The sequence below is a fragment of the Coregonus clupeaformis genome, chromosome 23, assembly GCF_020615455.1.
Source record: "Coregonus clupeaformis isolate EN_2021a chromosome 23, ASM2061545v1, whole genome shotgun sequence".
Classification (NCBI taxonomy): domain Eukaryota; kingdom Metazoa; phylum Chordata; class Actinopteri; order Salmoniformes; family Salmonidae; genus Coregonus; species Coregonus clupeaformis.
In genome coordinates this window covers 12,316,860-12,331,859 of record NC_059214.1, presented here as the reverse complement: position 1 = coordinate 12,331,859, position 15,000 = coordinate 12,316,860, and the positions used below count along the sequence as shown (strand labels likewise).

The 15,000-nt window shown below is 41.0% G+C and overlaps 1 protein-coding gene across 1 annotated transcript in view; it reads right to left on the bottom strand.

The window, feature by feature from the left end:
- Positions 1–15,000, bottom strand: part of LOC121536084 (striated muscle preferentially expressed protein kinase-like) — a 119,244-nt gene that overhangs the window by 83,317 nt on the left and 20,927 nt on the right. The window contains exon 2 of the mRNA XM_045206532.1: positions 245–331. Within this exon, the coding sequence (XP_045062467.1) occupies positions 245–331 (87 nt within the window). The remainder of the gene's footprint in view (positions 1–244; positions 332–15,000) is intronic.

The window sequence follows — 15,000 nt, the reverse complement described above, 5'->3', positions numbered from 1 at the left end:
ATGCTCTTGTGGATTGTGGAAAGCTTCCCAGAAGAGTGAAGGCTGTAATAGCAGCAAAGGGGGGACCAACTCCATATTAATGCCCATGATTTTGGAATGAGATGTTCGACGAGCAGGTGTCCACATACTTTTGGTCATGTAGTGTAGCTGACGATGTGTAACAGTAACACACATGAAACTGTTCACGTTTCATATATTATCCTTCATGCATTTGAGATAGGGATGATTGGAAAAGACACCGTACCTGTATGCATAGCCTGGTCCTGAAGACCTCTGCTTCCTTCTTTAGTCTCAATGGGGTCTCCACCTTCGTCTTCTGTGGTCTCTGAGTCTGAAAGAGTGACAAGGAAAAGGTATTTGATTCAAATCACAGTGGACTGATAATGGGGCTGGGAACTGCCAGGGGCCTCATGATACAATACTTAGATGCCAATACGATATGTATTGTGATTCTCACGATCCTCATGGTTCTATATGTATGCGATTCGATACTGTGATTTGATGTTCCAAACATATTGCTCACTATACACTGAGTATACCAAACAATTCGTCGGGGCATGGACTATACAAGGTCTTGAAAGCATTCCACAGGGATGCTGGCCCATGTTGACTCCAATGCTTCACACAGTTGTGTCAAGTTGGCTGGATGTCCTTTGGGTGGTGGACCATTCTTGATGCACATGGGAAACTATTGAGCATAAAAACCCAGCAGCGTTGCAGTTCTTGACACAAACCGGTGTGCCTGGCACCTACTACCATAACCCGTTCAAAGGCACAATCTTTTCTCTTGCCCAATCACCCTCTGAATGGCACACATACACAATCTATGTCTCAATTGTCTCAAGACTTACAAATCCTTCTTTAACCTGTCTCCTCCCCTTCATCTACACTGATTGAAGTGGATTTAACAAGTGACATCAATAAGGGATGATAGCTTTCACCTGGATTCACCTGTTCAGTCTGTCATGGAAATAGCAGGTGTTCTTAATGTTTTATATTTTCAGTGTATGTCTGCTGCAGAGGGACAAGAGAGAGCATGATACAAATATTTTTGATCAGTCATGGAAATAAAAGTGCTGAAAACATGTTGACTAATTATTTAAAAAGAGGAGAACAAGCTATAAAATGAAAATTACTGGAGTTTTGGCGCGAGTACAGCCGACTAGTGCTAGCTAAAGCTATCTACGAAAAAAATACAATTAATGTCATAGTTAGAGTCAAAGTATCTACTGTATATAATATCATCCAAAATAATATTGTGAAATGTAAGTGTATCGATTTTCACCCCCAACACTAACTGATAACGTATGATTTTGCATGACATTCCATTTTTAAACTATGGGGTGAATCCTAACTTACACTTAAGTCAAATTTTCACTTTAACATCAATGCATAACTAAATGACAATTGTATATGATTCACCCCATTTATAGCCCAGCACTAACACACCTGATTTAACTAAACACCAAGCTCTTGATTAGTTGAATCAGGTGTATTAGCGCTGAGCCGGGGCATAATTTTACACCCCCTGAGAGGTCCCCCAGGAATGGATTGTGAAACACTGCATTAGGAAAAATCAACATGACATAGAGAAGAGAACAAATATATTGGTAAAATAAACAAAAATGAATGGAAAACTTATTCAAGAAAGATCAAGTGTAATATATTACAAAAATAAAGCAAACTGGATGGAATATGGGGAAAAATGCACCAAATTATTTTTTTATCTTCAACATAGAAATGCTACCAAAAATAATTTACTAAAACTGGTTACAAATGACAGAGTCACCCATGATTTAAACTGTCACGAGGAGTAAAACAAGGTTGTCCACTATCGACATATCTATTTATTATGGCCATCGAAATGTAAGCTATAAAAATCTGATCCAGCAATATTATCAATGGATTAGAAATCTAGAGCTTAAAAACAAAGGTGTCATTGTACGCTGATGATTCATGTTTTCTTTTAAATCCACAACTTGAATCCCTCCACAGCCTCATAGAGGATCTAGATACATTTTATAACCTCTCTGGATTACAACCAAATTATGATCAATATACTATATTACGTATTTGATCACTAAAAAAAATACAATTTTTACATTACCATGTAGTTTACCAACACAATGGTCCGATGGTGATGTGGATATACTCGGAATACATATCCAAAATGAAATAAATGATCTCACTCCATACATTTTCATAGAAAGTTAGCAAAAATAGATAAGATCTTGCTACCATGGAAAGGTAAATACCTGTCAATTTGTGGAAAAATCACCCCGATTAACTCTTTAGTATTATCCCAGTTTACCTATTTGCTTATGGTCTTGCCTACGCCTAGCAAACAGTTTTTAAAATTGTATGAGAAAAAAAGATTCAATTTAATTTGGAATGGCAAGCCACACAAAATTAAACGGGCCTATTTATATAATGAATGTGAATTCGGAGGACATAAATGATTAAATATTAAAGCATTAGACCTATCACTAAAAGCTTATGTCATACTAAAGTTATATTTAAATCCGAACTGGTTCTCTAGGAAATTAGTAAGATTGTCTCACCCCATGTTCAAGAATGGCCTACTTCCCTTTATTCAGATTACAATCTCTCACTTTCAGTTATTTGAAAAGGAAATCATTTCCCAAATATCACTATTTCTAAAACAAGCCATAGAAAGTTGGTTGCAATTTCAATTTAATCCTCCAGAAACTACAGAACAAATAATGCAACAAATATTGTGGTTAAACTCAAATATACTAATTGATAAAAAACCATAGTTTTTTGAAAAAATGTTTAAAAAATGTATAATCTTCTTAAATTATATCACAGGTAGGACTGGTGGAGTTATGTCGCACCTGCAGCTAACAAAAACATATGGAAATGTCTGCTCTACCCAAAATTACAACCAAATAATTGCAGCATTACCGCAGAAATGGAAGAGGAAAGTGGAAGAGGGAAAAAGTAAGGAACTTGTCTGTCGGCCCTTCATTAAAGACCATAATTGGTTAAAGAAAATAGACTGACGAGTTTCAGAAGAAAGTTCTTTGTTTCTGGCCATTTTGAGCCTGTAATCGAACCCACAATTGCTGATGCTCCAGATACTAGCCTCAAGAAGGCCAGTTTTATTGCTTCTTTAATCAGCACAACAGTTTTCAGCTGTGCTAGCATAATTGCAAAAGGGTTTCCTAATGATCAATTAGCTTTTTAAAATGATAAACTTGGATTAGCAAACACAACGTGCCATTTAAACACAGGACTGATGGTTGCTGATAATGGGCCTCTGTACGCCTATGTATTGTAGATATTCAATTAAAAATCAACAGTTTCCAGCTACAATAGCCATTTACAACATTAACAATGTCTGCACTGTATTTCTGATCAATTTGATGTTATTTGAATGGACAAGAAAATTGCTTTTCTTTCGAAAACAAGGACATTTCTAAGTGACCACAAACTTTTGAACAGTAGTGTATATGTATGTACAGTGGGGGGAAAAAAGTATTTAGTCAGCCACCAATTGTGCAAGTTCTCCCACTTAAAAAGATGAGAGAGGCCTGTAATTTTCATTTTAGGTATACGTCAACTATGAAAGACAAAGGATTTTTTATGAATTTATTTGCAAATTATGGTGGAAAATAAGTTTTTGGTCACATACAAACAAGCAAGATTTCTGGCTCTCACGGACCTGTAACTTCTTCTTTCAGAGGCTCCTCTGTCCTCCATTTGTTACCTGTATTAATGGCACCTGTTTGAACTTGTTATCAGTATAAAAGACACCTGTCCACAACCTCAAACAGTCACACTCCAAACTCCACTATGGCCAAGACCAAAGAGCTGTCAAAGGACACTAGAAACAAAATTGTAGACCTGCACCAGGCTGGGAAGACTGAGTCTGCAATAGGTAAGCAGCTTGGTTTGAAGAAATCAACTGTGGGAGCAATTATTAGGAAATGGAAGACATACAAGACCACTGATAATCTCCCTCGATCTGGGGCTCCACGCAAGATCTCACCCTGTGGGGTCAAAATGATCACAAGAACGGTGAGCAAAAATCCCAGAAACACACTGGGGGGACCTAGTGAATGACCTGCAGAGAGCTGGTACCAAAGTAACAAAGCCTACCATCAGTAACACACTACGCCGCCAGGGACTCAAATCCTGCAGTGCCAGACGTGTCCCCCTGCTTAAGCCAGTACATGTCCAAGCCCATCTGAAGTTTGCTAGAGTACATTTGGATGATCCAGAAGAGGATTGGGAGAATGTCATATGGTCAAATGAAACCAAAATATAACTTTTTGGTAAAAACTCAACTCGTCGTGTTTGGAGGACAAAGAATGCTGAGTTGCATCCAAAGAACACCATACCTTCTGTGAAGCATGGGGGTGGAAACATCATGCTTTGGGGCTGTTTTTCTGCAAAGGGACCAGGACGACTGATCCTTGTAAAGGTAAAAATTAATGGGGCCATGTGAAAACCTCCTTCCATCAGCAAGGGCATTGAAGATGAAACGTGGCTGGGTCCACCGCCCGGGCAACGAAGGAGTGGCTTCGTAAGAAGCATTTCAAGGTCCTGGAGTGGCCTAGCCAGTCTCCAGATCTCAACCCCATAGAAAATCTTTGGAGGGAGTTGAAAGTCCGTGTTGCCCAGCGACAGCCCCAAAACATCACTGCTCTAGAGGAGATCTGCATGGAGGAATGGGCCAAAATACCAGCAACAGTGTGTGAAAACTTTGTGAAGACTTACAGAAAACGTTTGACCTGTGTCATTGCCAACAAAGGGTATATAACAAAGTATTGAGAAACTTTTGTTATTGACCAAATACTTATTTTCCACCATAATTTGCAAATAAATTCATTACAAATCCTACAATGTGATTTTCTGGATTTTTCCCCTCATTTTGTCTGTCATAGTTGACGTGTACCTATGATGAAAATTACAGGCCTCTCTCTTCTTTTTAAGTGGGAGAACTTGCACAATTGGTGGCTGACTAAATACTTTTTTTCCCCACTGTATATGTATTTATATGTATGTATGTGTGTATATATATATATATTTGCGGGGGGAAAAACATATGGTGGATTGGAAGTGATGCAGACAATTACATTGCAGATAGATTGAAACTTCCATCAATGTTAAAGCTGATCTACCCCCTAGAAAAAAAGTACAAAATATAATCAAAAATGAAATAAAATAACAAATTCAGGTTCCAAAAGGAAACCATGTTCAGAATTCAATGTTTGCTCTCAGCGGTGCATTTGATTGTCACAGTTATAAGTACGGTTACAAAATTCCTGGAACTTGAAAATAAATTCCCAGTTTTTCCAGAAATTCTGGTTGTAGGAAATCAGATTTCCTCCTTATTCACTCCTGATTCTGGGAAACCTCCAACCGGGATTTCGGGAAAAACCAGGACATTTATTTTAATCTCCAGGGATTTTGCGACCATAGATACAGTTTGCTACAGCAGGAAAACAATCCTACAGCAACAGGAAATGTGAATTATGGGGCGGCGCACAATTGGCCCAGCGTCGTCCAGGGTAGGGGAGGGAATGGCCGGCAGGGATGTAGCTCAGTTGGTAGAGCATGGTGTTTGCAACGCCAGAGTTGTGGGTTTGATTCCCACGGGGGGCCAGTATGTAAAAATAATGTATGCACTCACTCCTCCGTAGCTCAATTGGTAGAGCACGGCGCTTGTAACGCCAGGGTAGTGGGTTCGCCCCCGGGACCACCCATACATAAAAATGTATGCGCACATGACTGTAAGTCGCTTTGGATAAAAGCGTCTGCTAAATGGCATATTATTATATATTATTACAAACTCTAAGTCACTCTGGATAAGAGCGTCTGCTAAATGACGTAAATGTAAATGTTATGTGGAATATATAATTTAATGGACATTTTTGTAGAGGTTGATAGATTTTTTGTAAGGGAAAATCAAGTCTGAAATTTAAAAGTGGGAATTTCAAACTTCAGAAGCCTTTTTAAACCTCAAATACACTACACATTTTACATTTCCTGCATTGTAGGAAAGTTCTCCTGCAACAGGGTGATCAAATTAAGATCCTACATCTTTATGTGTCCAAGATGCAGGAAGCTTACACTCAATTTGCCGCGATTGAATTCTGGCCTATAAGTAAGCAGTGGTGAACCAAGACGTACAGGACATTACCGTTACTGTGCTTCCAGGCAGTAATGAGAAGCAGTTGTTATTATAGGAACCAATCAAATCCCTTCTCTTTGTTTATTAGCAAACTGCCATCCCTCACAAATGGCAGATACTCAAGACACACCTCAATCATGATGTTTCATCTACTTGGTGGTTCAGTTACCATTGTCATTGGTATCTTGCCTAATTGGCTACAACATTTGATGCTATGAACGGTCAACGTACTGCAATAGACAACCCTTACCGAATAAACAGGCTACTGGCAAACAGTTGTGGCAAACCTTTGGTCAATTTGTCGCAAATTTGCAGCAAGCTCATATTTTCACATGCAAATTAGTTTTGTGGCAAACTGCTGCAGTAAATATGTGTCAACTTGTGAACTTCTGGCAAACTATTCTGGGAAACTTGTGGCGAACATTCTATTGTTTGCTGCAAATTTCCTGCAAACTCAGTATGAATATGCAAATTAAATCTGTTTTTTTTTTGGTTACAGTGTGTTAACAACATTGAAATGTTGTATCTACATAAACCAAATCACATAACTTTAAATGAACTTACTTTTCATAGAAAAAACTAAACATACTAAATGTAGTAAATATACTAAACATGTATTCCATGTCTTAACAGATCAAAAATAAATCCAATACAACTTGAAATCAGCATGGTAATGAAGAAAAGAGCAAAGACTGGACATTTTCATAATAAATGGTTTATTTAATATTTTTATGTAGCTATAACATTTACATGAGAGAAATGTGAACATTATGGGGATGTTGACCTTAGAATGTTTAAAGGGGCAACTACATAATTATTTATGAGCCAAGTGATAACTGAGCAATAGATTTAAACCAATGGAAGTTTAAAAGATAATTAACAACAGTTTAATAATTAAAACAAAAACAAAATGAAACCCAGTTCAGAGCTATTGCCTTTTTGAGTGAACTTTGGAGATGGCGGCCCTGTGGAAGTCCAAAGCTTGCACTGAAACAATCACAAAACACAAAACAAAAACCAACTTATGATACTGAAAACAATTTCAGAACACCTTTTTTTTGGGCTGGTAGAAATTGAGTAATGCCTAATATGGCAATTCATATTATTTTCCAAAATGCTGGGTTAAAGATAACCAAATTTGGGTCATTTCGACAACCCAGCGCTGGGTCAATATTGGACAAACACATCATTGGGTTAATTCAACCCAACTTGGGTTGAGCGCTTGACCCAGCTGCTGGGTAAATTAGACTATAATGCTGGGTTAAAACAACCCAGCGTGTTGGGTTGTGACATAAACCCAGCACATTGGGTTGGGGGATTGACCCAGCAGCTGGGTAATTTTTTATGTAATACTTTGGTTATTATCAGTGTAATCTTAATTTAAATGTTGCTTATATATTTATGGCTTCTCTACCATCCCACCCCCTCCTTTTCCTACACACAATCAAGATATAATGTTGAATGTCAAATAATTAATTAGTTTTGCCTGCATTTCATTACATATACATCAGAGCAGATAATTGTCCACAATGTACAATAATATATATATACACTGCTCAAAAAAATAAAGGGAACACTTAAACAACACAATGTAACTCCAAGTCAATCACACTTCTGTGAAATCAAACTGTCCACTTAGGAAGCAACACTGATTGACAATACATTTCACATGCTGTTGTGCAAATGGAATAGAAAACAGGTGGAAATTATAGGCAATTAGCAAGACACCCCCAATAAAGAAGTGGTTCTGCAGGTGGTGACCACAGACCACTTCTCAGTTCCTATGCTTCCTGGCTGATGTTTTGGTCACTTTTGAATGCTGGCGGTGCATTCACTCTAGTGGTAGCATGAGACGGAGTCTACAACCCACACAAGTGGCTCAGGTAGTGCAGCTCATCCAGGATGGCACATCAATGCGAGCTGTGGCAAGAAGGTTTGCTGTGTCTGTCAGCGTAGTGTCCAGAGCATGGAGGCGCTACCAGGAGACAGGCCAGTACATTAGGAGACGTGGAGGAAGCCGTAGGAGGGCAACAACCCAGCAGCAGGACCGCTACCTCCGCCTTTGTGCAAGGCGGAGCAGGAGGAGCACTGCCAGAGCCCTGCTAAATGACCTCCAGCAGGCCACAAATGTGCATGTGTCTGCTCAAACGGTCAGAAACAGACTCCATGAGGGTGGTATGAGGGCCCAACGTCCACAGGTGGGGGTTGTGCTTACAGCCCAACACCGTGCAGGACGTTTGGCATTTGCCAGAGAACACCAAGATTGGCAAATTCGCCACTGGCGCCCTGTGCTCTTCACAGATGAAATTAGGTTCACACTGAGCACATGTGACAGACGTGACAGAGTCTGGAGACGCCGTGGAGAACGTTCTGCTGCCTGCAACATCCTCCAGCATGACCGGTTTGGCGGTGTGTCAGTCATGGTGTGGGGTGGCATTTCTTTGGGGGGCCGCACAGCCCTCCATGTGCTCGCCGGAGGTAGCCTGACTGCCATTAGGTACCGAGATGAGATCCTCAGACCCCTTGTGAGACCATATGCTGGTGCGGTTGGCCCTGGGTTCCTCCTAATGCAAGACAATGCTAGACCTCATGTGGCTGGAGTGTGTCAGCAGTTCCTGCAAGAAGAAGGCATTGATGCTATGGACTGGCCCGCCCGTTCCCCAGACCTGAATCCAATTGAGCACATCTGGGACATCATGTCTCGCTCCATCCACCAATGCCACGTTGCACCACAAACTGTCCAGGAGTTGGCGGATGCTTTAGTCCAGGTCTGGGAGGAGATCCCTCAGGAGACCATCCGCCACCTCATCAGGTGCATAACCAGGCATTGTAGGGAGGTCATACAGGAACGTGGAGGCCACACACACTACTGAGCCTCATTTTGACTTGTTTTAAGGACATTACATCAAAGTTGGATCAGCCTGTAGTGTGGTTTTCCACTTTAATTTTGAGGGTGACTCCAAATCCAGACCTCCATCCATTGATACATTTGATTTCCATTGATAATTGTTGTTGTCAGCACATTCAACTATGTAAAGAAAAAAGTATTTAATAAGATTATTTCATTCATTCAGATCTAGGCTGTGTTGTTTAAGTGTTCCCTTTATTTTTTTGAGCAGTGTATATATTTTTAAAGCAAATTGAAACAAAGCCCTATTGTCTATGTGTTATTTCATAAAATAGGATTGATTATTAAAGTTGATTTATATTATTTCATGAACCAAACAGTCCAAACATCAGACGAAAGCCTCAGCTGAACTTGATGTGCACACTCAGATTGCAATCTGAGAAAAACAAAGCATGCATCCGTGAGACAGTGTCTTAAGTGGTATTAACACAGATCTGTCTATCAGCCAGTGCCAGAGCTAATCAATAGATTAGCACATTCACTAACACACTTCAGCTATTTTAGGCTATTTTAGGTGGCAGCACACACACATCATGCTGTTTTGCCAAACAATAATGGTCTACATTTGGGTCAAGTCAAAACAATGTTACACAGAGAACAAGCATAAAATATTATGTTTGAAGGTCACTCTACTAAGGACATGGACTAATGGACTAAGCATGACTAAAAGACATGCTCGCAACAGTCTTACTGCAGGGATTCTGTTCCTGGCAGCTGATACACTGGGGTCTGTAGTACTTACCATGCTGGGGTACACAGTCTTGGAAAGTTGATATCAAACACATAATAGGACTTGAAGCACACATCCAGTGTCCCAAGCAATGTACCTTGCTCCAATGCCTGTCCACTAATGACTGTAAAAACCTGTGAGTGGTCCCCAAGCACCAACACAAAGGGGTAGAGTCTGGTCACGTCTGCCTGGCGCAGGTACTCAACCATGTTGGTCAAAAACTGTTAGATAGAAATCATAACATTTTAGAATATGAGGACTGGAAAGGAAAGTAATCAATGAATTATAAATTCCTTTAAACAATCCGTTTTCAAAATACACATAATCTTTCAACATACAGTATACCTGGCAAGACCCGGCTATTGCTCAAGCTTGGTGTGTCGCTTGGTGTGTCCACAGTCCTATGTGTTAATGTGACCTCCCCTTGTGTATAAAAAAGGTGGGGTTTAAAGAATACTCACTGCGTTTAAGTCTTTTATGTTCTTTAACTTCAGGCTATAGTCGAGTCATCCATAAGTAAGAGCATATCCTGGTCTATCTCCTCTGCTACAAAAGAGAAAGGTCCCTAGTCAGTTGCACAACTGAATGCATTCAACCAAAATGCGTCTTCCACATTTAACTCAACCCCTCTGAATTAGAGGTGCAGGGGCTGCCTTAATCGACATCAATGGCGCCTGGGGAGCAGTTGTTGTTGGGGGTTAACTGTCTTGCTGAAGGGCAGAACGGCAGATTTTTCTACCTTGATGGCTCTGGGATTCAAACCAGCGACCTTTTGGTTACTGGCCCAACGCTCTTAATGGATAGGCTTAACCGCTAGGGGGGAGAGTTTAAGGGATAGTTTTACCCACATTTCTAAATTACATACTTTGAGGAGGGAAGGGTTGATAAGCCAGGTCAAATGGTTGAAAAAAGGAAAGGGAGTGAGGAAAGAGCAAAATGAATAGGGGCGGCAGTAGCTTCAAGGTTAGAAAGGCAGGCTGATTACCGGCAGTTCATTGGTTCGAATCCCTAGCTGCCTGTTGGGAAATCTGCAGGGAGTGATCCGGCAGCCAGAGGTTTATCAGCAGTGGAGGCTCCTCAGAGAAGGAACGGGAGGACCATCCTCCTCAGTGAATTTCATAAGATTTGTGACACTATAAAATGGTTATCCTTTTTAGATAAAACTATGCTAATTATATTCACATCACCAAATGGTCTACAGTAGCCTCAGCAGCACTCTGTAGGGTAGCACCATGGTGTAGCCGGAGGACAGCTAGCTTCTTTCCTTCTCTGGCTACATTGACTTCAATACAAAACCAAGGAGGCTCATGGTTCTCAATAGTTGAACAGTTTCGAACAAATTCATTTCTTTCAAAATTACTAGCTAGTTTAGCCTACTCAAACACCCAGCTCAAACAGAGAGGGATGCTATCGTAGCTAGCTGGTTATGGCTATCCAACAATGGAACTCTTCCAAGTCAAGATAAGCTTTTGATTTTATTAATTTATTGCCACCGGGGCCCGCAGGTGTAACTGCTAAACTGCTTATGCAGCTAGCTAGATTAGCCTACTCAAACACCCGGCTCAAACAGAGAGGGATGCTATGTTAGCTAGCTGGCTATGGCTATCCAACACTGAAACTCTTCCAAGTCAAGGTAAGCTTTTGGTTTAGAAAATGTATTGCCACCGGGGCCTGCCGGTGTAAACTGCTTTCTGAATGTACACTGTACTGCAGTGGGTTTACTAACGTGCTAGTTCTAGCAGTTCTAGTTGACTATGGAGTGACAACAATGTTGGCTGTGTGTAGCGGTTAGAGGTAATAATATGAAGGTTTGGCTTGGAAAGGTTTTTTCGCAGACAGCTGATGTGTTGTGCACTGAAGTCTACAAGTGAAGGGAAAAGGTGAGAGGATGAGAGCGCAGGGATAGTTGCGAGAAATAATTATATAAACAACGAGCAAAGTGATCATGCTGTTTCTATGTGGCTGCTATGAAAGTGATAGCGTGTGATTCATTAAGCCGATTATGTAGAAAAACTTTTTTTTAAAGAAAGCAAACAGAACGAAACAGGGATAAACATACCTGAATTTGTCCAATAGAAACTCTCATCTGCAACTGTTGGACTAATGATTACACACTAGATCAGCTAGATGCAGGCAAGAGGCGGCGGTAGCTTAGTGGTTAAGAGTGTTGTGGCAGTAACCAAAAGGTCGCCCTTGAGCAAGGCACTTAACCCTAATTGCTCCTGTAAGTCACTCTGGATAAGAGCGTCTGCTAAATGACTAAAATGTAAGAGTGTGCAAGGCAGTAGTGAATGTCTCACTGTCTGTCACCTTGATTACTAATAATTCTCTCAACCTGTGCACCTACGTTGTAAACGTTCATTCATAGGCTAGGTTGTAGCAACTTCATGATGGCTACAGGGAAAATGTGAGTTTCATGTAGTAGCCTAAACCTATCAATGTTACATTTAGCTGGGAGAATGGAATATGAATGACAGTCATCCAATATGCTGTAGTATAAATAAGGCCCTGCTCATAAAAACAAATAATCATCCACCCTCATCTTCAACGGCACTGACTGACACTGGTTAGCAGCTACAATATCACTTTATACTACCTACTGCTGTTGTGCCCTTGAGCGAGGCACTTTACCCCTAAGTGCCCATGAGCTGCTCCCTGCCTGTGATGTGTGTCAGGTTGGTCACTGTGACAGAATATCTGTGCACATGACCAATAGAGCAAGTGAAGGCCAGACTATATATGGTGCATGTAATGTATCTAGTCCCAAAGTGGCTGCATGGTTCTATTAGGCTCTGGTGAGGCTATGAGGCTAGCTAGCTAGCCAAAGGTCGCCAAAAACGCATATTTAGCTATATTCAGCGACAACACTTCAGTATGCTAGCGTCGCGAGCATGGTCACGAGGCTAACGTTAGCTACAACAGCCAGAGATATTAACACCGAAAATGGCTAGCTAGTTAGCTAACGGTCGCTTGCTAACGCTCAAGCTAACATTAGCTAGCTACCTAATTATGATAGGACAACCTATTTAACCTGAATGACCATCAAATTCATAATTCGTAATGTTTGTTACTTACCATTTTCACGGTTTTCAGTCAGCCAAAACACGAAATATCGTTGGCCGTTTTCCACTCAGTCAGTCACTCAGTCGCACTAGAACTAGAAGACTTGTAGGTTGCCACATCTTGACCCTTGCTCACGTTCTGGTGGACTTCACACGCTGGTGGCGGGAGAATTAACCCACTGGCTGGATCAAATATCCATAAAACCAGCACCAACAATCCAACCTGGCTGTTTTTACAAAAAACAACCCAACTATTGACTCAATGCATGCAACCCAGCAATTCGGTCATCCAAACAACCCAGTATTTGTTAGAGTGTAACTTATATCATGCATGCAAAAATCTTTGTCCTGTCTGGGGCACACATATTTCTCAGTTTATTAGGAAGTTTAATGAATAAAGTTAGACACTCACCGGACAACTTTGGTAGCTAGCTAGCTAGAAAGCTTGGTTTCCATTTTCATCTGATTCGAGTATGAGTTGAATTAACTTACAACAGAATCAACAGAAATACACTACCGGGGGGGAGGGGGTAGAAGATAGCCCTATTTGGTAGAAGACCAAGTCCATATTATGGCAAGAAGAGCTCAAATAAGTATAGAGAAACGACAGTCCATCATTACGTTAAGACATTATTGGGGATTTATTATTTTTATAATTGATGGGATGACTAACTTAGAAAGAATGCATTCTTGACTGGGCTAATGTAGGTTGTGTCACCTGGCAGGCTGTAATTGATGTGAAGAGCTGTTTTAGGGGGTAAAATGAGATAAGGATTTGTGTCTCCAAATACTAGAATATACTGGTTCTTTGTGATCTGTGAACCTTCCTTGGACGTAGGAATGGTGTCTAAGGGAGCTGGCTCTTCTCACTATGACAGGTTGTTATGATAAACGTATGCCTGGTAACAGAAGAGGCGGGGAACAGCCGGTGCGCCAACGGATAGGCTGAGTAAGTCTAAACCACGCTCAAGTCTCTACTCTGATTGGCCAACAGAGAGGTGGGAAACTCTCTCTGTCAGAGTATTTGAGCAAGAACCTAGAACAATGGATTAGTTCTCTGAAGTGCCCTGCGAGGTATTTCAAAGAGCCCGTATATACGAAACATCATATTTACCATTGAAGGTTTTTGCATTAATTAAAATAACTAGTATATCTTAGAAGTCGTGTTGACCTCTTTTGTTCCTAATACCAGATTTGAATTGACGCAACTTTGACAACATGAAGGTCAGTCAATCCGGAAAATGTCAAGAACTTTTTAAAGTTTATTCAAGTGCAGTTGCAAAAACCATCAAGCGCTGTGATGAAACTGGCTCTCATGAGGACTGCCACAGGAATGGAAGACCCAGAGTTACCTCTGCTGCAGAGGATAAGTTCATTAGACTTACCAGCCTCAGAAATCGCAGCCCAAATAAATGCTTCACAGAGTTCAAGTAACAGACATATCTCAACATCAACTGTTCAGAGGGGACTGTGTGAATCTGGCTTTCATGGTCGAATTGCTGCAAAGAAAACCACTACTAAAGGACACCAACAAGAAGAAGAGACCTGCTTGGGCCAAGAAACAAAAGCAATGGACATTAGACCGGTGGAAATGTGTCCTTTGTTCTGGAGTCCAAATTTGAGATTTTTGGTTCAAACCGCGGTGTCTTTGTGAGACGTGGTGCGCATGGACGGATGATCTCTGCATGTGTAGTTCCCACCGTAAAGCATGGAAGTGGAGGTGTTATGGTGTGGGGGTGCTTTGCTTGTGACACTGTCTGTCATTTATTTAGAATTCAAGGCACACTTAACCAGCATGGCTACCACAGCATTCTGCAGCGATACGCCATCCCATCTGGTTTGGGCTTAGTAGGACTGTAATTTGTTTTTCAACAGGACAATGATCCAACACACCTCCAGGCTGTGTAAGGGCTATTTCCCAAGAAGGAGAGTGATGGAGTGCTGCATCAGATGACATGGCCTTCGCAATCCCTCGACCTGAACCCAATTGAGATGGCTTTGGATGAGTCGGGCGGCAGAGCGAAGGAATAGCAGCCAACAAGTGCTAAGCATACGTGGGAACTCCTTCAAGACTGTTGGGAAAACATTCCAGGTGAAGCTGGTTGAGAGAATGCCAAGATTGTGCAAAGCTGTCATCAAG